General features: G+C 44.1%; 1 protein-coding gene across 2 annotated transcripts in view; it reads right to left on the reverse strand.

Annotated features, from left to right (window-relative positions):
- The window catches only part of LOC128691861 (uncharacterized), a 76,142-nt gene that overhangs the window by 13,109 nt on the left and 35,764 nt on the right, over positions 1-27,269 (reverse strand). For both annotated transcript variants that reach the window (XM_070100858.1, XM_070100856.1), the window contains exon 4: positions 26,757-26,921. In XM_070100858.1, coding sequence (XP_069956959.1) covers positions 26,757-26,921 — 165 coding nt within the window. The remainder of the gene's footprint in view (positions 1-26,756; positions 26,922-27,269) is intronic.

Consider the following 27,269-nt stretch of genomic DNA (forward strand, 5'->3'; position numbering starts at 1 on the left):
TGGAGTATACCTGGCAATGGACCCCCAGAACCCTCTCCAGGTATACTCCAGGTAATGAATATACATTTAACTATGGTAATTTCCTACTAATACATATAGTGGTACCTCGGGATACGAACTTCATTCGTTCCAGAAGGCTGTTCGTGTGCTGATACCAAATGAATTTGTTCTCATAAGGAATAATGTAAATTAGATTAATCTGTTTCAGACCCCCAAAAATACACTTACAAAAGCACCGACATAATTGTTCGTGTTTGGAGCTGTTCGTATCCCGAGGCACAACTGTACTTAAGATTATTCCTCAAAACGGCTGTTGTCACGAACAGTTATAGAGAGTTTAGATACGAGCGACACAACAAAATAAAATTAAAAAAATTAATGAAGTTAAAAACACATTTTTTGATTAAACATTGTTCGATGTGAAAAACCCGAACCAAAATTTATTTTTAAATTCTTAATGAATATTTACAGCAAACAGAATCAGGAAAATAGCTCCCATAACACACACTGGTCGTATTTTAATTAAAAATTCATGAAAAACCACTTCAGATAAAAATAAATAAGCACATTAAGAGTGTGTCAAGTCATTAATACTAAGATAATATATTATTCACTATTAATACAGTATTACTTAACCTTATTCTCTGTATTATCGTAACTTTATATAAAGTATTAACTAGTTAATTATTATTATTACATTATTATGACATAATATTCTTGTTTCACCATGAATTATGCTTTATTTCCACTGCTAGTAAAAGTAGCTCCAATTCCTCGGATCAAGATCCTTCCACTAATATTCAGGCACCTCCCTCATGTAATGGATTTATTAAGTTCAGAATAATTTAGATAATAATGATGTTACTTACTGTTAATATTGAGACGTCGCGTCAAGGATGATGCGTCACTACTGCGTCAAGGCTGCGTCCTGAAGACTGCGTCAGATGGGACGTCAGAGCAGCGTCAAGTGAGATGTCATATGTCAACCATCAGACATGACAGATAAGACATGCTTCTCTATACAACCTTAGACATGACACAGTCCTGGTCACCAAAACTCTCATACATCATCTCTCTACATAAAATATATACACATAATACACTCTGGGAGTCTATTATACAATGTATTATTATGTATTTGATCTTGCCAGTAAATATAAATATTATATATACAATAATGTATATACTCTCTTAATTTAGCACATACGCCAGGCAGTGGAAATTATTTGTTAGTCTAGTGTTGCTGCCGGTTGTCATGGCAACTGAAGAGAACACTATATATATATATATATATATATATATATATATATATATATATATATATATATATATATATATATATATATATATCTTGTGAGGGTCATTCCTCTGGGGGAATGAGGTGTAATCAGGATTGATCCGAGGAACGGGAGGGGGGGTAACTCACATTCCTGGGATCACGAGCCCTTCACTAGCACCCCTCAAGGAAGGTTCCTTGATGTTGGTGAGGGGCTCTTGATTTAGGGAATTGGATCTGTGCTCCAGTTCCCTAAATTAAGCCTGAATGCCTTCCACATACCCCCCCCCAGGCGCTGTATAATCCTCCGGGTTTAGCGCTTCCCCCTTGATTGTAATAATAACCTTCACTAGCATTAAGGATAAATATTTAGGAATGTTGCTTGAAGGTTTAGTGATGAATAATATTCCTGAAGAGTCTTGCTTCTTCATTAGAAAAGACTACTTAGTAGTCCATGATATCTTGACCCAGTCAGCCATGTTCATTAGGAATGAAAGGCTCTTGATCCACGGAATTGTAGCTACACTCTACTTCCTCAGATCAAACCGGGTTACCTCCCATTCCCAAGGCTTCGGTAGACCTCCAGGTAGACCTCCAGGTAGACCCCAGGTAGACCCCAGGTAGACCCCGGGTAGACCTCCAGGTAGACCTCCAGGTAGACCCCAGGTAGACCCCCAGGTAGACCTCCAGGTAGACCCCCAGGTAGACCTCCAGGTAGACCTCCAGGTGGACCTCCAGGTAGACCCCCAGGTAGACCCCAGGTAGACCCCGGGTAGACCCCCAGGTAGACCTCCAGGTAGACCCCAGGTAGACCCCCAGGTAGACCCCAGGTAGACCCCCGGTAGACCTCCAGGTAGACCCCAGGTAGACCCCCAGGTAGACCCCAGGTAGACACCGGGTAGACCTCCAGGTAGACCCCCAGGTAGACCTCCAGGTAGACCCCCAGGTAGACCCCAGGTAGACCTCCAGGTAGACCCCCAGGTAGACCTCCAGGTAGACCCCCAGGTAGACCCCCAGGTAGACCCCCAGGTAGACCCCCAGGTAGGCCTCCAGGTAGACCCTAGGTAGACCCCCAGGTAGACCCCCAGGTAGGCCTCCAGGTAGACCCTAGGTAGACCTCCAGGTAGATCCCCAGGTAGGCCTCCAGGTAGACCCCAGGTAGACCTCCAGGTAGACCCCCAGGTAGACCCCCCAGCCTCCAGTACTGCCAATGTTCATTATAATTATTTTAAGGGGGAGAGTGCTAAACCAACATGGGTCATACAGCGCCTGGGGACTGGGGGACATTCAAGTTACCTGGAGAAGGTTTCAGGGGTCAACACCCCCGCGGCCCGGTTCATGACCAGGCCTCATGGTGGATCAGGGCTTGATCAACCAGGCTGTTACTGCTGGCCGCAAGCAACCCGACGAAGGAACCACAGCCTGGCTGCTCAGGTACTGACTTTAGGTGTCTGTCTGGTACATTCTTGAAGACTGCCAGGGGTCTTGAAGACTGCCAGGGGTCTTGAAGACTGCCAGGGGTCTTGAAGACTGCCAGGGGTTTTGATGACAGCCAGGGGTCTTGAAGACTGCCAGGGGTCTTGAAGACTGCCAGGGGTCTTGAAGACTGCCAGGGGTCTTGAAGACTGCCAGGGGTTTTGATGACAGCCAGGGGTCTTGAAGACTGCCAGGGGTCTTGAAGACTGCTAGGGGTCTTGAAGACTGCCAGGGGTCTTGAAGACTGCCAGGGGTTTTGATGACAGCCAGGGGTCTTGAAGACTGCCAGGGGTCTTGATGACAGCCAGAGGTCTTGAAGACAGCCAGGGGTCTTGAAAACTGCCAGAGGTCTTGAAGACTGCCAGGGGTCTTGAAGACAGCCAGGGGTCTTGATGACAGCCAGGGGTCTTGATGACAGCCAGGGGTCTTGAAGACTGCCAGGGGTCTTGATGACAGCCAGGGGTCTATTGGTAATCCCCCTTATATATGCTGGGAGGCAGTTACCTTTACCCTTGATATACCTTTGAAGAGTTTCGAGAGTTTGTTAGGCCATGGACCAGGCTCGTCTGGTGCCTACCTGGTCAACCAGGCTGTTGCTGCTGGGGGCCTGCTGCCCCACATATCCATCACAGCCTGGTTGATCTGGCACCTGGTCTTGGGCCCCGGACACTTATTGTGTTGTCTGTTATCATGGTAGTGGCGCCTCTGTTTCTCACTGGGGGAATGTGTCTCCTGCCGAGTATTTTACTTTCATATGGAGTGATTTTCGTGTGCAAGTTTGGTACTAATCCCTCTAGGATTTTCCAAGTGCATATTATAATGTATCTCTCTCTCCTGCGTTCTAGGGAGTACAGGTTGAGGAACTTCCCAGTAACTGAGGTGGTTTATCTCAGGTATACTGCAGAATCTTGTCCCCCAGGATGCGACCAGCATCACCAGCTGGGCAGGTTAATACCAGCCTTAAACACAAGATGGGTGCCAGAACAGTTGGAGTATGCGGCCAGCAGTAACAGCCTGGTTGATCAGACCTTGATCAACAGTCAGAGGCTATATTCAAAGTTCTCCAAACTTCTGACTAAGAAATATCAATGATAGCTCCAGTATTTGGTACTAAACTGACCTATGACAGAAGGATAAACAATATGGATGTTTTTCACTACTGTTTATTTAACAACAAAGCTGAGATAAGGCGAGTTTATTAAGTACAATTACTGCTTGTGTCACACTATGTTAATACTGACTCATGCTTCATATAACAACCTGCTAAAACACAATTCAGAGTCAGCAATTAAGCTTACTAATTATTATAATTGAACTCTGAACATTATTGACATTTGATTGGTAGTAAAATTTATTTAATTAAATTATTGGGTTGTTTGTCTGACTCAGAACTTTGTCTCAAGGTCAAAAAAAAATACCCTATTAAGGCACTTACTCCCGGATCAATATTAAACTTAAACTAACTTATTAACAATATGTAATACCGAGATGGGCAACAAATATTTCTTATACCCCGCTGGATAATTCATATATATATTTCTCTTTACCAAATAAACAATGGTAGAATATATCTTCTCTCTGAAAACTTGACCAAAATTTACATATCATCTCATCTCTCGCTATATTTGTGGCAGAATTAGTGACAGTTTTGCAGTGACAAGTTTAGTTTGGGAAAATGTAAGTTACTGGGTAAATAATAGACTTAATGTCAACTGTGTCTCCACACATATACATAAATAAAAAGTAATTAAAAAAATCGACAGCTGTGGGTACTTTTGTAACTGCTGAGAATACTTTATTTTGAATTTGTCAGGGGAATTTCAGACATATATGATGGTGGTTGTACACAAAATTAGGCCTCAGATGCAGGCTGAAATATTCAGTTTCTGTAATTGTTATTTTTTCCTGTTAATGTTACATGATATAATTAAGTGAATCGTCACACGAACTGAAGGCTTAACCTTGCAAAATGTGAATTTTAAGGCGCATTGAAGAACTGAAAAACGAGTTGCATTTAGAAATTGTAAGTGTGGTAAAGTGCAGAAGCACTTGAGAAGGTAAGTGGCCTCAGGTGCCAGAGAGGACCTTCCCTTCACTAGCTGCCAGAGAGGACCTTCCCTTCACTAGCTGCCAGAGAGGACCTTCCCTTCACTAGCTGCCAGAGAGGACCTTCCCTTCACTAGCTGCCAGAGAGGACCTTCCCTTCACTAGCTGCCAGAGAGGACCTTCCCTTCACTAGCTGCCAGAGAGGACCTTCCCTTCACTAGCTGCCAGAGAGGACCTTCCCTTCACTAGCTGCCAGAGGACCTTCCCTTCACTAGCTGCCAGAGAGGACCTTCCCTTCACTAGCTGCCAGAGAGGACCTTCCCTTCACTAGCTGCCAGAGAGGACCTTCCCTTCACTAGCTGCCAGAGAGGACCTTCCCTTCACTAGCTGCCAGAGAGGACCTTCCCTTCACTAGCTGCCAGAGAGGACCTTCCCTTCACTAGCTGCCAGAGAGGACCTTCCCTTCACTAGCTGCCAGAGAGGACCTTCCCTTCACTAGCTGCCAGAGGACCTTCCCTTCACTAGCTGCCAGAGAGGACCTTCCCTTCACTAGCTGCCAGAGAGGACCTTCCCTTCACTAGCTGCCAGAGAGGACCTTCCCTTCACTAGCTGCTCAACACTATAATACTGCAACTCTGGTAACGCAAATTCTCCTTTGACTTATGTAACTCTAACTTGGACACACCAACCATTCTCACTACACACACCTCAACCTCTTGTAGTCCTTTGTTAAGCCTACGATCTGTTAGTCCTTCGTCAGGACCACAACCTGTGTTAGAACCACTACCTTAGGACCACAACCTGTTAGAACCACTACCTTAGGACCACAACCTGTGTTAGAACCACTACCTTAGGACCACAACCTGTGTTAGAACCACTACCTTAGGACCACAACCTATGTTAGGGCCACTACCTTAGGACCACGACCTATGCTAGTCCTTCGTCAGGACCACAACCTGTGTTAGGACCACTGTCTTTATGACCACGACCTACGTTAGGACCACTATCTTTGTTAGGACCACGACCTATGTTATGACCCCCATCTGTTAGGACCACTACCTTTGTTAGGACCACGACCTATACTAGGACCACGACCTATGTTAGGACCACGACCTATGTTAGGACCACGACCTATGTTAGGACCACTATCTTTGTCAGGACCACAACCTATGTTATCTTGCACATGTGATATAATTTGCTTTGCCTGATATGCTTAAACTCATGCATATAACCTTCAAGTTATCTCTCCTCCATGGTTTACAGTGCGTAGAAAAAGGCATTTAATGCAAAGAATTTTTTTTATAGTGTAAGGAAAAAGGGCCATTTTCAAAAAGATCATTTTGAGTCTGATGAAAATGGTGTTGATGTGAACCCGAAATATACAGCATTTGTTGTAATTGTTTTATTGCGAGTTTGTGCACATGTGTCAAGAATTTAATAGTGAAGATTTTTGTCGTGAAAACACAAGGCTGGTTAACATGTGTAGTGAGCTGACAACACAAGGGATGACAGGTTAACATGAAACATGTCAGAAGAGTGAGGTGAGTAAAGTGTGAGTGTTGAAAAAGCATTAGGGTTGAGGGAAAAATAATGCCAAACGAGGAAAGTGTGAGTAGTGATGGAATAGTGAGGTGAATGGATTACAAGTGTGCCATTCAGAATGGCTGGCATAGTCCAGTACATAAATATTATACATATTTCCCAGGCCTGGTCCTCGTCAGCCAGTATTCTCTTCATTGAATAAACAAGAGTAAAATCAATTCTAGCAATAAAATATGGAATTAATAAGAAGCCAAACACAGGACCATGCGATATATAAACATGAGTAGTACTCAAGAAAAGCACTTTACTTAAGCTAGAATTTCAGAGTCAATCTTTGTATTAAGTCCAGCTATATGCATGTGTCACACCACTTGTGTTTCACTTAAGTGGAACTCAGTTGGTTAGGGTGCGACTTTGAGACCCCACTTAAATAAAGTGTCATCCAAGAATACCACACCTACGTGCCTTGGCCTGCCAAGAGGTACGTAGTACACACCAGATACTTGGAATGCTGTTTACCTTGTCCTGTGACTGGTAGGTTCATTCCAGGATAGGCCTAGGCATTCCCACCTTGACCCCTCCAAAGAGAAGGGCTGCGAGACGGGCCCATGAAGCAGTCCACTAGACAAGTCACGGGGTTGTAATACCAGGACATATCTTATGTAAACACAAAAAACACTTGGGCTGAGAGGCACTCTTTAGCCATACCACAAGAGCAGAATCGACCCCATGCAGCCACAATTGGGTGAGCTACTCCCAACATTGACACATATACATGTCCTTAATACCAATGGAGCAGACATTTGACTCCTGCAGTCACAACTGAGTACATAGCTGTCATTCATATATACTAATAATCAAGTAATGTGATATTGCCACTTCTTTGAGAGTACCTGCACCCAGAGATCACAGGGATATCAATACAAGAATAATTATCTTAAGTATACAAGTAGGCCATTTGTGACAGCAACACCTCAGGCCTACTACTGGCACAAATCCCATGATGAATGTTCTTCCTATATCACTATGTTTCTACAGCTACACTCATCGCATCCTTATTAATATCAAATGGAAAAGACTAAATACCGCAACAATAAACACAGACAACCTATTGTATTGCAATACAGTCGCCAATAAGTGATCTCAGCAATGCAGAACAAGAAACAGGGGATGGAAATCTTTAGCTCAAGATCTGTACTCTGTGTATCGTCAGGAACTATGTCACAGTCGTGAGGCTATGTCACAGTCTCGAGTCTAGACTGTGACATGGACCTGACGCTTTTACACTTCTGTTTTGCCTCAGAGAATTTTTCCCCTACTATCTGTTGCTAGCCTTGCAACATTGCATAGTTCCTGACGATGCACAGAGTAAAAAAAAGAGCTTGAGCTAAAGATTTCCATCCCATGTGGCTTGTTTTGAGCCTATTGTGTACAGTACAATAACTATATGGAGCCGGAAGAGCTAAACAGGGTAGATTATTAAGCATACAATAATTAGGTAATTAGTAATAAGTAAATAGATAATTATGGATACAATACTGAATTGGGCCGGCCAGTTGTCTGAGGCCTCTATTTTATCATAGGCTGGAAGAGGCTGCTACAATTACCATATCACAAGTTTCACTTTGTATGGTAGTTAATTTCATAATTCTGTGTAACAAAGGGGAATAATTTTGTAAATGAAATTTTGATGTTAACAGAATACAAATCAGAATGCATACACCGCAACCAAAGAACCTAGTCTTAATTAAATCTAATTTTCAAATATACTCCTTGCACGTATTTTTCGATATTGTTTTACCTAATTTCACTATGTGATGCATTTTTAAATGCTTCACTTTGTCATTGTTTAGAGCAGAAGGGAAGTGCAGATATGATAATTCGACCCAAAGCTCAGTAGCCTATGTGTACTGTATGTTATGTTTAGCTAGAACAAGAGGACAACATTATACAAGTCTGCATGAGTCTTTGACTAAGCTAGAGGCCAGGTAGTATTAGTGCATTTACGGGTAGTTGAGCACACATTATAGCTAGCCATCTGACCCTTCTTGTGTTTAAAACAAGTCAGTTTAGTGAGCCACATTCACACCTCAACTTGGAGGCTCCCTCCAGGAAGTGCAATTTACATATAACAAAATTTATTTTATGGGAGTGTTAAACCCATAGGAATTATACAGCGTCTTGGGGAATGTGGAAACAACGCCAGCTACAACACTTGCATTCATTAATTGTATATATTACCGTCCTTACTGTATAGTGGTATACTTACTGTATAGTGGTATACTTACTGTATAGGGGTATGCTTACTGTATAGTGGTATGCTTACTGTATAGTGGTATGTTTACTCACAGAATGAAAAGTTGGTTTGTTAGGATAAGAGGCCACAGACTATTAAGGTTATTAAGGGACCCATAAGTACCCCCGTCTTCTAATAACATGTTCATTTTCCACTATAATTATAGTGCAAAAATGAAGATGACGGGGGAACTTCCGTGCCTCTTAAGGCTACATTTCACCTGTATACCGCTAGTTAAACACAGGGACGGATATACTATAAAACTAATGAAGCTTAAGCTCCAGGGCCCCAAATCCCAGGTGGACCCAAGAGGCGACTTTAGTTCACATTGCTTAAAAAAATTGGGTCTACTGAATAAGAAGGGGTTGCGAAGGGGCCCCCATAATTGTTCAAGCTTCAGGGGCCTTAATGTGGGTGAAGGCTTCTTGATCCAAAGAACTGGAGCAACTCTCCCTCTCCTTGGAGCTAATCTGCTTACTCCCATTCCCCATTGCACTGTATGACCTCCTTCGTGTATAGCGCTCCCCGTAAAATAAATCAATATTCTGTGATGAGTATCGTAATTCGTAACTTCCACAATGACATAAGTAGTAGGTTACCATTATGATTTTTGCATCAAGAGTGAGAGGTGAAGTCACAATAAAATGGAATTCTGAGTGGCAACTTTACATACGTAATGTTAATAATCTTCCTCCATGCACCAGTTATGTTTTTTATAAAGAGAACCTTAAGAATATGTGCTTATAAATGAAGCTAAGCAGAGGATGGAGGATGTTGCAAGAATCAATATCGTCAATAACACTTTAAGTGCGTGCAGTTTACATAGATTTACTGTTATGGCCATTTATTCTCTCACCACAGTTAAACTTATCATACATTACATTATCAGGTTACGCTAACAACGAAATACAAATTATAATATGATGTAGGCACATGCCCAAGGCAGTTCCCCGAGAGAACCTTGACTTAGGTCATAGGCTGTCCTCTACCTCAACACCACTTAGGTCATAGGCTGTCCTCTACCCCAACACCACTTAGGTCATAGGCTGTCCTCTACCCCAACACCACTTAGGTCATAGGCTGTCCTCTACCCCAACACCACTTAGGTCATAGGCTGTCCTCTACCCCAACGCCACTTAGGTCATAGACTGTCCTCTACCCCAACACCACTTAGGTCATAGGCTGTCCTCTACCCCAACACCACTTAGGTCATAGACTGTCCTCTACCCCAACACCACTTAGGTCATAGACTGTCATCTACCCCAACACCACTTAGGTCATAGGCTGTCCTCTACCCCAACACCACTTAGGTCATAGACTGTCATCTACTCCAACACCACTTAGGTCATAGGCTGTCCTCTACCCCAACACCACTTAGGTCATAGACTGTCATCTACCCCAACACCACTTAGGTCATAGACTGTCATCTACCCCAACACCACTTAGATCATAGACTGTCATCTACCCCAACACCACTTAGATCATAGACTGTCATCTACCCCAACACCACTTAGGTCATAGACTGTCATCTACCCCAACACCACTTCCCGTCCTCTCCTACACTAACATGAGTTCATACACCAATATAAAATCAAAATTATACTTAATATCTTATCAAGATAGGATAAGCTGCCTTTCATCATATAGCGTCCATATAATTACCTTTAAGTCGTATATATAAAAACATTCTGACAATAACAAGTCTATACATCATCCTGTCTTGATCAGTCTAGTAATATATATATATATATATATATATATATATATATATATATATATATATATATATATATATATATATATATATATATATATATATATATATATAATTAAGTACAAGCCATAGTTAAAAATAGTATATTAATAAGGCACAAAGTGAACACCATTTTCAACTGGTATACAGTAAGCTATATTATACCTTACAGCTTAATGACCATACATTATACCTTACAGCTTAATGACCATACATTATACCTTACAGCTTAATGACCATACATTATACCTTACAGCTTAAAACACCATAGAAGCTACAACACAGAAAACATTAAGTAATATCAAATATATATAGATTATAGTGTGGTAGTTAGCAGCAGTAATGTAAGTGGAAGACTCGACACCATTGGATCACCATTGTTCTTTTGGCAGGAAATTACTAACTACAATGTACCTCCAACACTTAATGGAAACCCGATTATTAGTATTATGTTAAAAGAAAGTGTTAAACCCGTATGGGGCAGACAGCTAGATGGGGAGGGGGGGATAATCCCAGCCAAGTGAGAAGTATAATACAAGAAGAGATTCAAGCATCACACCCAGTCTTACAGTACTCACAAACTACAAAGATATTACGTAACATCACAAATACCATCAACAGTAACATGACACAATGATGATTGATGTGTGGGTGTAGGAGCTGGGGGGGGGTCATGTGGGAGGGGGAGATTAAACCCCCTGTATACTGCCCAGGAAGAGGGGTCTTAGTCTGGCCAGTACAACCCATTTACCCTGGGCCATCTTTATTTTGGCCAGTGTTTTATTTGGGTACCCTGTATTAGAATGATGGCGTGACTAGCGATCAACATCCAGTGGTTTAAGCCTACACACACCTTGTAACCCACAGGTTTAGCGCTTCACACAAAGTATATGTGTAATATGTAACACTAAATCACCTCAAAATTGATCTTACATCTTCCCAAGAAAAACCACTGAGTAAAGTTTTGTAACTTTTATTGTACGGATTTATATGTTAATATGTCAGTACCCAGAACACCCACCCCAGGGGTAGGTGTTGCAGGTGTTTATATGTCAGTACCCAGAACACCCACCCCAGGGGTAGGTGTTGCAGGTGTTTATATGTCAGTACCCAGAACACCCACCGCAGGGGTAGGTGTTGCAGGTGTTTATATGTCAGTACCCAGAACACCCACCCCAGGGGTAGGTGTTGCAGGTGTTTATATGTCAATACCCAGAACACCCACCCCAGGGGTAGGTGTTGCAGGTGTTTATATGTCAATACCCAGAACACCCACCCCAGGGGTAGGTGTTGCAGGTGTTTATATGTCAGTACCCAGAACACCCACCCCAGGGGTAGGTGTTGCAGGTGTTAATATGTCAGTACCCAGAACACCCACCCCAGGGACACATTCACTACCCATCACATACTTTCATAGCCACTCAGCTGCTGGATACAAGACTTGTCACATCAGTGTCTATGACAATCTAAATTATTGATTAAAATTCTGAGTACAATTACTCCCCATCTGTTGTTACTACTAATAATTATCAACAATGGTTATAAATGACCATAATTTTTAAAGGGGTGGACCGGTAAGCCAGCGGAAGGCCTCGGTCAGATGACCAAAAGCTCCAAAGGCGGGTCATCATCTAAGACCCGCGTCAGGAAACATTTGTCCTGTTTCCTGACGAACCTTACCTAACCTAACCTGTTGTTACTACTCCTGGCCCCGCCTGTGCATGTGTACTCACCTACATGTGGTTGCAGGGGTCGAGTCACAGCTCCCCCTGGCACTAGCCCTTCATCCCAAGATGCGACATAGCCCCTGCCCATTTACTTCCAGTTACGCCATGTATATATGTTATATCTGAGATATATCTGTATGGTTATATTGTCAGCCCCTCAAGGTGTGGCTGCCAGGACATAGGCGGAGGGAATTTGGCCGCCGCGGAGAAGCAAAGTTAATTTTAGCTGGTACTGCTGGCACCACAGCTGAGACACAGCCGCCTCTCTCTAGCTCAGGCGGGAGGAAAAACTAGTTCCTGAACGATAAATGTTGGTCAGGGAATAACACCAGAGTGATGTGGGTGAGAGGAGAGTAGTTATGACAGTCTACATGGAGGGACAAACTTGATAACAACACTCACTCACTGGGGAGAGTAGTTATGATAGTCTACATGGAGGGACAAACATGATAACAACACTCACTCACTGGGGAGAGTAGTTATGATAGTCTACATGGAGGGTCAAACATGATATCAACACTCACTCACTGGGGAGAGTAGTTATGATAGTCTACATGGAGGGTCAAACATGATATCAACACTCACTCACTGGGGAGAGTAGTTATGATAGTCTACATGGAGGGTCAAACATGATATCAACACTCACTCACTGGGGAGAGTAGTTATGATAGTCTACATGGAGGGTCAAACATGATATCAACACTCACTGGACACTCCAACAACTTTGTCTACACGTCACGTATACACATTCTCCTGTTTGTTTGTTTTTGAGTTGAAATAACCAATGGTGTATCAGTTATTTGGAGTAAATGTGTGCTGAGTTTGATGGTTATGTGTTCACTCAGGATGAGTGCATATAAATACTCTGTAAACGAAGGCCGAGAGAAATAATTTCCTTGGTATATACATCAAAATGTTTGTATATATGTGTGTATACATCAAGTGTATGTCTGTGTATATACACCAAGTGCTTCAATCCCTATACTAGGGATTCAGTTTTACTTGTTAGATATTAAGCAGAAAATGTCTTAAAGACTGAGAAAAAACGACTGGGCATCTATTATACCACAAGACAAGCAGCCAACATCTTGAGGCGGCGAGAGCAAAGAAAAATACGTTTAAATTTTTGGCAACTGTGTAAGGGTCATCAAGGTCGTAATCCACCTAGACACTACAATACATTTATCCCTTAATGTTCACTCAGTCTGTGACTAACTGCATTTAGAAGTGTATTGTTTTGATCTAATAATAATAACACTAATAGAAGAGTTGAGCTCCATGGAGTTGAACTCTTCTCCAGGCTGAGGGACTGACCCCCTCAAATACTTTTTCTCCAAAGTTAGTGGACTGATTACATCATCTTTGTTTCATTCCTACTGCTCCTCTTGTATTTTACTGCTGCACAGCTCTAATTAGATGAGGGATTTATTGGTTGATTATTGTTAAGTTAGCTTATTGTCTGTAAGTTAGTAAGACTGAAATTCACAAGAACAACTAGACAAAAATTACTTAAATTTCTCACCAAAAATAACCATGCAGGCTAACCAGGTTACCTGGAGGTTACCTGGAGGTTATTCCGGGGATCAACGCCCCCGCGGCCCGGTCCACGACCAGGCCTCCCGATGGATCAGGGCCTGATCAACTAGGCTGTTACTGCTGGCCGCACGCAGTCCGACGTACGAGCCACAGCCCGGCTGATCCGGCACCGACTTTAGGTATCTGTCCAGCTCTCTCTTGAAGGCAGCCAGGGGTTTATTGGCAATTCCCCTAATGCTTGATGGGAGGCTGTTGAACAGTTTTGGGCCCCGGACACTTATGGTGTTTTCTCTTAGTGTACCAATGGCGCCATATCAAAGTTATATACATTCACAGGGAAGCACTAAATTCTTACGGGTCATACAGTACCTGGGGGAATGGAAGGTATAATGTCGAATCTTGGTGATCCTCCAATATTTAATGTCTTGGACTTCGTCAGGGATAGGCTCCTGCATCAGTCATCAAGGGTTGTTCCACTATATCACATTACTGATCTTTTTTATAAGAAACGTCTAGATACTAGTAGGCTTGTTCTGGTTCATGGCATTTTTTATTACAGCTGCCAAAATATTCTTAATATATATAAATTTATCATGAGGAATGCTTGGCCATGAGTTGAGGACAAAGTTGTTGTACTGTACGTACAAGTCTAACAGCCAGTACTGTACTGAACGTACAAGTCTAACAGCCAGTACTGTACTGAACGTACAAGTCTAACAGCCAGTACTGTACTGAACGTACAAGTCTAACAGCCAGTACTGTACTGAACGTACAAGTCTAACAGCCAGTACTGTACTGAACGTACAAGTCTAACAGCCAGTACTGTACTGAACGTACAAGTCTAACAGCCAGTACTGTACTGTACGTACAAGTCTAACAGCCAGTACTGTACTGAACGTACAAGTCTAACAGCCAGTACTGTACTGTACGTACAAGTCTAACAGCCAGTACTGTACTGAACGTACAAGTCTAACAGCCAGTTCAGTTGTATAAAATATTTAATCTTAAATCATCAATAATTTTCTGCGATGCTAGAAGTAACAACCTGAGTTTAGGTGACAGTTGAAGTGTAGCCTCACAAGGTCACCATTATAAGATCACATCAACTCGGAAGAGAAACCTACTAAATTTAAATTTAAAATTGACAAGATCCTCAAGTGGGCTCATGATCAGCTGTGCCTACGTTGGACTGCGTGTTGTAAGCACCAACAGCCTGTTTGACCAGGCCTGAGAGGGTGATGACCCCTGGACTCGACAATAAGACATGAACCTGCCTCAACGTCATGCAAGTAATTAGCCTCATTCGTCCTTATAAATATTAGCACCAACCTTCAGCATTACCGAGGCCTCTCACTCGGAAAATTAATACACTAACCACAAATACCTCATGCATATATGTATATACAGTACAGTTATTAAGAAAATTAACATCGAAAGTCCTAAACTAGATCTGCAAAATAAAAAGCGTAGAAATATTCATAAATTTCAGCTTAAGTGCGAGAACAAAATTATAAACCACTTGTCCTCTATGTGTAAATAGTGAATACATTACAGCCATAATAATTACACAGTTCGTATATTGGGAAATTAAAAAAACACCGCAATATATACTGCCCTATCTTCTGCATACATTATTGCACTGAAAAATATGCATTAAGTATTAATACAAAGTGTATAAGACAAAGGATATAAGCCAGGCAGCTTCTAATGCAAGATATACATGTAATGCTCCTCCTCCCTCCCTATGTACGCCACAGGACTCCCTTTCAGTCAGGGAGAGGGAGCTGCGTGAGGGTGAGAGGAAGGTCAAGAGAGGCAGGGTAAAAGAAGTTAGGGGGAGAGGGAGAGGGACATAGGGTGAAGCTAGATGGGTGAGGCAAGAAGTAGGGCGAGTGGTAATGGCAGGGTAAAAAGACATGGGTCAGGAGAAAGATTTAGGGTTAAGTGAAGGAAGATGGTGAGGGAGAGAGGAAGATGATGAGGGAGAGAGGAAGATGATGAGGGAGAGAGGAAGATGGTGATGAAGGAAAAAAGAGGGGTGAAGGGAAGCAAAGTGAGGGGGGGGGGGGAGAAAGGGTGGCAGTATAGGGCCCGAGTAAGGTTCTCTGGCGGCTGGTTAAGCACCACGCCATCTCACGCCTCTCAGCCATCCTTCCCCGACAACAAATCACCAGTTCTGTGTTGTCACCTTCCTTGTGGGGTGAAACCTTGTGTTCGTCGGTCAGTCTCAAGTACTTGTGGATGAATGTTATGTGGTGGAACGAGGCTGCTCATTCCAGAATGTCCTCAGAGGCTCTTGACCAGACCATGTAATTCGATCCACCCAAAGCAGTTGCCTACCACTGAGTCAAGGAGGGAGGGAATTGGGGTAGGAGACAAGTGATGCCCCTTGTGGTAGCCAGGGAGGGTCGGGCGGCTAGCTGACCTTCCTACAGTGGGCGGTTAGTTGTCTTTCCTGTAGTTTGAAAGGCGATTAGTTACGTCTCCAACAGGAGAGACTAGTGGGTGTCCCTCCTGCAGCGGGGCGGACGGCTAATTGACCCTCCAGCAGTGGGGCGGGCTGCTAGTTGACCGTCCTGCAGCAGGGCGGTCGGCTAGTTGACCCTCCTGCAGTGCGGCAAGCGGCTAGTTGACCCTCCTGCAGTGCGGCAAGCGGCTAGTTGACCCTCCTGCAGTGCGGCAAGCGGCTAGTTGACCCTCCTGCAGTGCGGCAAGCGGCTAGTTGACCCTCCTGCAGTGCGGCAAGCGGCTAGTTGACCCTCCTGCAGCAGGGCGGTCGGCTAATTGACCTCCTGCAGTGGAGCAGGCGGCTAGTTGACCCTCCTACAGTAGTAGCCAAGACTCTTGCACTTCTCACAGAGGTGCTGTGGATGTACCTTAGACTGATCCGACACATCGAGTCCATCCGGCTTGTCCAGAGGCCGCTGTGAACGACAAACACATCACTCCAACACTAGTGAATAAGTCTAGAAAAATATAATTGAGGCACAGATTAAGGTTGTCTCTCAAGGGTAAAAGAAGTTATCCTTTCGAAGTCAAGTGAACGCCATTATTTAAAAAGGATTGATGTCTGGAACAACTTGCTGTATATTCATTTGCTACTGATACGAAGTGAGGACCCGAAAATGAGTGTGTAAATAATGAAGTCATACCATATGCTATAATAACAGCCATTATACTAAATGACATGTGAGCAATGCTTATCTAAGCAAAGGATATAGGTGGCAGGATGCACAGTACATCTGTCTGTACCAACTACATTATGAAACTAATATAAATAATGAATGTCGACATATTACGACATAGCCAGTTAATTATGTCTTAACATATATGAAACAGGCTTCACAAATAATTATATCTGTAGAGAATTAAAATATATAGTTGGATATGGTTGGCTGGCTGAGACTGAAACCTAGCAGTACAAGATCATTTACAGCTTAATGTCACCAGTTCCCCACCAATCAAAACTAATTTAATCCCAAATACTGGGTTATTGGGATTACAGTAAACTCTGTGTTATATACACTGAGATATATTTCTGCAGGTGTACGTACACTGATGCTCTGAGTGTATGTACACCTGGAGCGTGACATGTGTAATGTTAAATATGGCATAAGGCACATGATGACTTATATTATTTGGGAAGTACAAAGCCAAATGAATATTTGTAAATATAACAGTATGATATTAGTATTTTTTATATTAAAGCAAAAATCACTTCGCAGTTGGGCCAAGCCCCTTCCCACTTGTTGTAACAAAACCATACCTAATAGTGTGTTCTGGGGGTCAACGCCCCCACGGCCTGGTCAGTGACCAGGCCTCATGATGGATCAGGACCTGATCAACCAGGCAGCTACTGCTGGCCGCACGTAATCCAACGTACAACCCACAGCCCGGTTGGTCAGGTACAGACTTTAAGTAATTGTCCAGTTCCCTCTTGAATCTTGTATATCTTGGGCCCCTGACATCTCCCCACTTTTCCAGTTAGTTTTTTTAGCACGCATTTTGTGTGCTGTTACACCATGATCGCACTTGTTGAAGGCTTTCGCAGTCTGTGTATATTATGTCTACATTCTGTTTGTCCTCCAGAACATCCAAGACCATGTCATAGTGGTCCAGTAGTTGTGAGAGGCAGGAGCGACCATCCAAGACCGTGTCATAGTGGTCCAGTAGTTGTGAGAGGCAGGAGCGACCATCCAAGACTATGTCATAGTGGTAAAGTAGTTGTGAGAGGCAGGAGCGACCATCCAAGACCATGTCATAGTGGTCCAGTAGTTGTGAGAGGCAGGAGCGACCATCCAAGACCATGTCATAGTGGTCCAGTAGTTGTGAGAGGCAGGAGCGACCATCCAAGACCATGTCACAGTGGTCCAGTAGTTGTGAGAGGCAGGAGCGACCATCCAAGACCATGTCACAGTGGTCCAGTAGTTGTGAGAGGCAGGAGCGACCATCCAAGACCATGTCATAGTGGTCCAGTAGTTGTGAGAGGCAGGAGCGACCTGATCTAAACCCATGTTGCCCTGGACTGTGCAATTGTTGGGTATCCAATTCTTGATGACCATGGAGTTCTCAGAGTCTCTGGACCAGGGGCAGAGTGCATGGGCACGTCGTCAACTGCTTTTCCAAAATCCAATGGTGTTAGGGTTATGTCAGAAATTCTGGAGATACTGACAGTATTTTGAGTTTCGGCCATAAAAACTCATTCAGATTGTTGACCCTTAGTCTGGTTAACTGCTCACTAAAACACAGCCATACCGGTGGCCTGATGGCTAAAGCTCCCGCTTCACACACAGAGGGTCCGGGTTCGATTCCCGGCGGGTGGAAACATTTCGACACGTTTCCTTACACCTGTTGTCCTGTTCACCTAGCAGCAAATAGGTAGGTACCTGGGTGTTAGTCGACTGGTGTGGGTCGCATCCTGGGGGACAAGATTAAGGACCCCAATGGAAACAAAGTTTTCCAGTGGGCAACGGTAAACAATATGATGTTCAATGAGGACAAATTCCAACTACTCCGTTATGGAAAACTGGAGGAGATAATAACTAGAACAGAATATACTACTGACTCCGGCCATACAATAGAGCAGAAAAATAATGTAAGGGACCTGGGAGTAGTAATGTCTGAGGATCTCACTTTCAAGGATCACAACAGTGCCACGATCGCACGTGCAAAGAAAATGATAGGATGGATAATGAGAACTTTCAAAACGAGAGATGCCAAGCCCATGATGATCCTTTTCAAATCACTTGTTCTCTCTAGGCTGGAATACTGCTGTACATTAACATCTCCATTCAAAGCAGGTGAAATCGCAGATCTAGAGAGTGTACAGAGATCCTTTACTGCACGTATAAGTTCTGTCAAGCACCTTAACTACTGGGAACGCTTGGAAGCACTTGACTTGTACTCGTTGGAACGCAGGAGGGAGAGATATATCATAATCTACACTTGGAAAATCTTGGAAGGAATGGTCCCAAATCTGCACACAGAAATCACTCCCTACGAAAGTAAAAGACTGGGCAGGCGATGCAAAATGCCCCCAATAAAAAGTAGGTGCGCCATTGGTACACTAAGGGAAAACACCATAAGTGTCCGGGGCCCAAAACTGTTCAACAGCCTCCTATCAAGCATTAGGGGAATTGCCAATAAACCCCTGGCTGCCTTCAAGAGAGAGCTGGACAGATACCTAAAGTCAGTGCCGGATCAGCCGGGCTGTGGCTCGTACGTTGGACTGCGTGCGGCCAGCAGTAACAGCCTAGTTGATCAGGCCCTGATCCATCGGGAGGCCTGGTCATGGACCGGGCCGCGGGGGCGTTGATCCCCGGAATAACCTCCAGGTAACCTCGATGACGCACTGACTTTCTTGGGTTATCCTGGGTGGCTAACCCTCCGGGGTTAAAAATCCGAACGAAATCTTATCTTACTGCATGTGGTTTTTGCTCTAGATTTGTCATATAAAAATAAATATTTTGGATTCTTAATTAATTGCTTTACCTTTGCCAGTGCTTCCTGTAAGCCAGATAGTTACTATAGATTATTATGACAGTATACTGCTAAAAGAAAATTCACTTTTACGTGCCACTGCTGCATCCTAGTCTCAATACCACTGCTGCATCCTAGTCTCAATACCACTGCTGCATCCTAGTCTCAATACCACTGCTGCATCCTAGTCTCAATACCACTGCTGCATCCTAGTCTCAGTTATACCACTGCTGCATCCTAGTCTCAGTACCACTGCTGCATCCTAGTCTCAGTTATACCACTGCTGCATCCTAGTCTCAGTACCACTGCTGCATCCTAGTCTCAGTACCACTGCTGCATCCTAGTCTCAGTTATACCACTGCTGCATCCTAGTCTCAATACCACTGCTGCATCCTAGTCTCAGTTATACCACTGCTGCATCCTAGTCTCAATACCACTGCTGCATCCTAGTCTCAGTTACACCACTGCTGCATCCTAGTCTCAATACCACTGCTGCATCCTAGTCTCAGTTACACCACTGCTGCATCCTAGTCTCAATACCACTGCTGCATCCTAGTCTCAGTTATACCACTGCTGCATCCTAGTCTCAGTTACACCACTGCTGCATCCTAGTCTCAGTTATACCACTGCTGCATCCTAGTCTCAGTTATACCACTGCTGCATCCTAGTCTCAGTTACACCACTGCTGCATCCTAGTCTCAATACCACTGCTGCATCCTAGTCTCAGTTACACCACTGCTGCATCCTAGTATCAATACCACTGCTGCATCCTAGTCTCAGTTACACCACTGCTGCATCCTAGTCTCAGTTACACCACTGCTGCATCCTAGTCTCAGTTACGCCACTGCTGCATCCTAGTCTCAGTTACACCACTGCTGCATCCTAGTCTCAGTTACGCCACTGCTGCATCCTAGTCTCAGTTACGCCACTGCTGCATCCTAATCTCAGTTACACCACTGCTGCATCCTAGTCTCAGTTACGCCACTGCTGCATCCTAGTCTCAGTTACACCACTGCTGCATCCTAGTCTCAGTTACACCACTGCTGCATCCTAGTCTCAGTTACGCCACTGCTGCATCCTAGTCTCAGTTACACCACTGCTGCATCCTAGTCTCAGTTACACCACTGCTGCATCCTAGTCTCAGTTACACCACTGCTGCATCCTAGTCTCAGTTACGCCACTGCTGCATCCTAGTCTCAGTTACGCCACTGCTGCATCCTAGTCTCAGTTACGCCACTGCTGCATCCTAGTCTCAGTTATACCACTGCTGCATCCTAGTCTCAGTTACGCCACTGCTGCATCCTAGTCTCAGTTATACCACTGCTGCATCCTAGTCTCAGTTATACCACTGCTGCATCCTAGTCTCAGTTACGCCACTGCTGCATCCTAGTCTCAATACCACTGTTGCATCCTAGTCTCAGTTACGCCACTGCTGCATCCTAGTCTCAGTTATACCACTGCTGCATCCTAGTCTCAGTTACGCCACTGCTGCATCCTAGTCTCAGTTATACCACTGCTGCATCCTAGTCTCAGTTACGCCACTGCTGCATCCTAGTCTCACTACCACTGCTGCATCCTAGTCTCAGTTACGCCACTGCTGCATCCTAGTCTCACTACCACTGCTGCATCCTAGTCTCAGTTACGCCACTGCTGCATCCTAGTCTCAGTTACGCCACTGCTGCATCCTAGTCTCAGTTACGCCACTGCTGCATCCTAGTCTCAGTTATACCACTGCTGCATCCTAGTCTCAGTTATACCACTGCTGCATCCTAGTCTCAGTTACACCACTGCTGCATCCTAGTCTCAATACCACTGCTGCATCCTAGTCTCAGTTACACCACTGCTGCATCCTAGTATCAATACCACTGCTGCATCCTAGTCTCAGTTACACCACTGCTGCATCCTAGTCTCAGTTACACCACTGCTGCATCCTAGTCTCAGTTACGCCACTGCTGCATCCTAGTCTCAGTTACACCACTGCTGCATCCTAGTCTCAGTTACGCCACTGCTGCATCCTAGTCTCAGTTACGCCACTGCTGCATCCTAATCTCAGTTACACCACTGCTGCGTCCTAGTCTCAGTTACGCCACTGCTGCATCCTAGTCTCAGTTACACCACTGCTGCATCCTAGTCTCAGTTACACCACTGCTGCATCCTAGTCTCAGTTACGCCACTGCTGCATCCTAGTCTCAGTTACACCACTGCTGCATCCTAGTCTCAGTTACACCACTGCTGCATCCTAGTCTCAGTTACACCACTGCTGCATCCTAGTCTCAGTTACACCACTGCTGCATCCTAGTCTCAGTTACGCCACTGCTGCATCCTAGTCTCAGTTACGCCACTGCTGCATCCTAGTCTCAGTTACGCCACTGCTGCATCCTAGTCTCAGTTATACCACTGCTGCATCCTAGTCTCAGTTACGCCACTGCTGCATCCTAGTCTCAGTTATACCACTGCTGCATCCTAGTCTCAGTTATACCACTGCTGCATCCTAGTCTCAGTTACGCCACTGCTGCATCCTAGTCTCAATACCACTGTTGCATCCTAGTCTCAGTTACGCCACTGCTGCATCCTAGTCTCAGTTATACCACTGCTGCATCCTAGTCTCAGTTACGCCACTGCTGCATCCTAGTCTCAGTTATACCACTGCTGCATCCTAGTCTCAGTTACGCCACTGCTGCATCCTAGTCTCACTACCACTGCTGCATCCTAGTCTCAGTTACGCCATTGCTGCATCCTAGTCTCACTACCACTGCTGCATCCTAGTCTCAGTTACGCCACTGCTGCATCCTAGTCTCAGTTACGCCACTGCTGCATCCTAGTCTCAGTTACGCCACTGCTGCATCCTAGTCTCAGTTACGCCACTGCTGCATCCTAGTCTCACTACCACTGCTGCATCCTAGTCTCAGTTACGCCACTGCTGCATCCTAGTCTCACTACCACTGCTGCATCCTAGTCTCAGTTACGCCACTGCTGCATCCTAGTCTCAATACCACTGTTGCATCCTAGTCTCAGTTACGCCACTGCTGCATCCTAGTCTCAGTTACGCCACTGCTGCATCCTAGTCTCACTACCACTGCTGCATCCTAGTCTCAGTTACGCCACTGCTGCATCCTAGTCTCAGTTACGCCACTGCTGCATCCTAGTCTCAGTTACGCCACTGCTGCATCCTAGTCTCACTACCACTGCTGCATCCTAGTCTCAGTTACGCCACTGCTGCATCCTAGTCTCAGTTACGCCACTGCTGCATCCTAGTCTCACTACCACTGCTGCATCCTAGTCTCAGTTACGCCACTGCTGCATCCTAGTCTCAGTTACGCCACTGCTGCATCCTAGTCTCAGTTACACCACTGCTGCATCCTAGTCTCAGTTACGCCACTGCTGCATCCTAGTCTCAGTTACGCCACTGCTGCATCCTAGTCTCAGTTACGCCACTGCTGCATCCTAGTCTCAGTTACGCCACTGGTTCTTCTGGTATTATTTAATTATTAATCAGATAAGATCAAAATTTAGTGAATATTACTTGGCTTTATGGGACCCTAAGTTTAGTGGAGAGACAAGCCAGTGGAAGGCCTCGGTCAGATGACCAAAAGCTCCAACCGTGGATCATCATATAACTAAGATCCGCGTCAGGAAACACTTGTCATGTTTCCTGACAAATCTAATACCTACCATTGGCTTTATCGGAAAATTGAAAGATCCCCCCCCCTGCATATTATTCTGGAGAGAGTTCCGGGGGTCAACGCCCCCGCGGCCCGGTCTGTGACCAGGCCTCCTTAGGTCAGTGTCCCAGGATGCGACCCACACCAGTCGACTAACACCCAGGTACCCATTTTACTGATGGGGAACATAGACAACAGGTGGAAAGAAACACGTCCAATGTTTCTACTCTGGCTGGGAATCGAACCCAGGCCCTCGCAGTGTGAAGCGAGAGCGTTAACCACCAGGCCACCAGAGCCCTCGTTATTTTATTAATAAAATTCACTCTATCATTATTATTGTTATTATAGCAAATCCATTGTAGATATTAGGAATTAATATGAGTTTTTATTGGGGTTGATAAGCTAATATTACCTCTGGACTGGAAGTATCGACAAGCACGTTAACTCTTATTTCCTTTTTCATCTAATGTTTTACTCTGTACCATAACGGGAACCTCCCTATTATGTCTTAAGACTTCTGTAATAGATGATAATAATCCCTGGTACCTGGTATCTCTAGTTTTGTCAATGATAATAATCCCTGGTACCCGGTATCTCTAGTTCTGTCAATGATAATAATCCCTGGTACCTGGTATCTCTAGTTCTGTCAATGATAATAATCCCTGGTACCTGGTATCTCTAGTTCTGTCAATGATAATAATCCCTGGTACCTGGTATCTCTAGTTCTGTCAATGATAATAATCCCTGGTACCTGGTATCTCTAGTTCTGTCAATAATAATAATCCCTGGTACCCGGTATCTCTAGTTCTGTCAATGATAATAATCCCTGGTACCTGGTATCTCTAGTTTTGTCAATGATAATAATCCCTGGTACCTGGTATCTCTAGTTCTGTCAATGATAATAATCCCTGGTACCTGGTATCTCTAGTTCTGTCAATGATAATAATCCCTGGTACCTGGTATCTCTAGTTCTGTCAATAATAATAATCCCTGGTACCCGGTATCTCTAGTTCTGTCAATGATAATAATCCCTGGTACCTGGTATCTCTAGTTTTGTCAATGATAATAATCCCTGGTACCTGGTATCTCTAGTTCTGTCAATGATAATAATCCCTGGTACCTGGTATCTCTAGTTCTGTCAATGATAATAATCCCTGGTACCTGGTATCTCTAGTTCTGTCAATAATAATAATCCCTGGTACCCGGTATCTCTAGTTCTGTCAATGATAATAATCCCTGGTACCTGGTATCTCTAGTTCTGTCAATGATAATAATCCCTGGTACCTGGTATCTCTAGTTCTGTCAATGATAATAATCCCTGGTACCTGGTATCTCTAGTTCTGTCAATGATAATAATCCCTGGTACCTGGTATCTCTAGTTCTGTCAATAATAATAATCCCTGGTACCCGGTATCTCTAGTTCTGTCAATGATAATAATCCCTGGTACCTGGTATCTCTAGTTCTGTCAATGATAATAATCCCTGGTACCTGGTATCTCTAGTTCTGTCAATAATAATAATCCCTGGTACCCGGTATCTCTAGTTCTGTCAATGATAATAATCCCTGGTACCTGGTATCTCTAGTTCTGTCAATGATAATAATCCCTGGTACCTGGTATCTCTAGTTCTGTCAATGATAATAATCCCTGGTACCTGGTATCTCTAGTTCTGTCAATAATAATAATCCCTGGTACCCGGTATCTCTAGTTCTGTCAATGATAATAATCCCTGGTACCTGGTATCTCTAGTTCTGTCAATGATAATAATCCCTGGTACCTGGTATCTCTAGTTCTGTCAATGATAATAATCCCTGGTACCTGGTATCTCTAGTTCTGTCACTGATAATAATCCCTGGTACCTGGTATCTCTAGTTCTGTCAATAATAATAATCCCTGGTACCCGGTATCTCTAGTTCTGTCAATGATAATAATCCCTGGTACCTGGTATCTCTAGTTCTGTCAATGATAATAATCCCTGGTACCTGGTATCTCTAGTTCTGTCAATGATAATAATCCCTGGTACCTGGTATCTCTAGTTCTGTCAATGATAATAACCCCTGGTACCCGGTATCTCTAGTTCTGTCAATGATAATAATCCCTGGTACCTGGTATCTCTAGTTCTGTCAATGATAATAATCCCTGGTACCCGGTATCTCTAGTTCTGTCAATAATAATAATCCCTGGTACCCGGTGTCTCTAGTTCTGTCAATGATAATAATCCCTGGTACCTGGTATCTCTAGTTCTGTCAATGATAATAATCCCTGGTACCCGGTATCTCTAGTTCTGTCAATAATAATAATCCCTGGTACCCGGTGTCTCTAGTTCTGTCAATGATAATAATCCCTGGTACCCGGTATCTCTAGTTCTGTCAATAATAATAATCCCTGGTACCCAGTGTCTCTAGTTCTGTCAATGATAATAATCCCTGGTACCCGGTATCTCTAGTTCTGTCAATAATAATAATCCCTGGTACCTGGTATCTCTAGTTCTGTCAAATAATGTTAACTTCTCGTTTTAACATCGAGATCTGTTTCTTTACCCTTCAGCAGAAAATATCGTCTCCATAATGTAAATTTCCCTTTAGTGATAATTCAGCCTATCCCTCTAAAGGCTCTACTCCTTAATAATGTCAATTTTGTTTCTTAGTTTTGACCTACTTCACTATGACTACTCAGCTAGTACACTACTTCAGAATCATCACAACTACAAAAACCACCATCCACCACGGCATTACTACCCTTCTCACTACACTCCAGTCATTCTCTATGGTCTCTTACACGGGTATACCAGTGGTCACAGCCCACCATGGGACCAAGGGCCGCCCAACTTTCACATGTGCTCTTAGAGACCCTAGGACTTGACGTCTTGACGTGTTCCTTCCATAGTACCGGAAACATTGAACCGGTTACCCCATGACAAAGACTTATTTGATGTCTTGTTTAATCAATAAAAACAACCACGACTACCATTCTCACTACCTACACAGTCCTCCCACTTAATTAAGAGGCGCCTGAGTTTCCCTGTCTCCTCATATTATGTTTATTTTCCCCTATAATCTACTTGTCTATAATTACTATCGTAGTTACTTAGTCTGCTTTCGTAAGGTGAAGTCCAGGATCTTTCCTTAATTCATGGTATAACTTAACAATTGTGTTGTAGAGGTCTGAGTAAAGGTCAGGAAAGATCCTGGACTTCACCTTACGAAGGCAGACAAAGCAAATGCCATAGTAATTATGGACAAAGCAGATTATAGGGAAAAAATAAACTTATTAAAAGACAGGGGACCTGACGTGCCACTTAATGTCCCTTAGTCTTCTAGCAATGATTCCCTCCTGCTTACTATTTCAGCAGTCATCCACTCACGTCTCTCTGATAATGACTGAACTGTTGACTGCCTGCCGGGTGGAAGGGGTGCAGGGAAGAAGGGCACAAGACTCACTGGAGAGAGGGAGGCAGCACGGACCTGCTTGTGAGGGTAGACATTAATGCGGCACTTTATGCACTCTTGTCCACAGTTGGCCCACGAGTTGCCGCTCATCCATTTTCTCTTGCACTTGGTACAGCGGAACTCCCCAAAACATCGCTTCTTGCCCTGGTATGGTGTCAGTCCTTCACCCTTAGGACGCGCCTGAGGCAAGAGAAAGATACCTTCACAGTGTGTACATTTAGGCTGGGGATACGGCACCATTGTCGCTCGCTGCAGATGGGGGCAATATATCATGCTGGAACTTCCTGTATCCACAGGAAGCTTCCAAGATAGTGTACCAATATCAGGCTGGAACTTCCTGTATCCACAAGAAGCTCCCAAGACAAGTGTACCAATATCAGACTGGAACTTCCTGTATCCACAGGAAACTCCCAAGACAAGTGTACCAATATCAGGCTGGAACTTCCTGTATCCACAGGAAGCTCCCAAGACAAGTGTACCAATATCAGACTGGAACTTCCTGTATCCACAGGAAACTCCCAAGATAGT

This window comes from Cherax quadricarinatus, chromosome 75 (genome assembly GCF_038502225.1).
Source record: "Cherax quadricarinatus isolate ZL_2023a chromosome 75, ASM3850222v1, whole genome shotgun sequence".
Lineage (NCBI taxonomy): Eukaryota > Metazoa > Arthropoda > Malacostraca > Decapoda > Parastacidae > Cherax > Cherax quadricarinatus.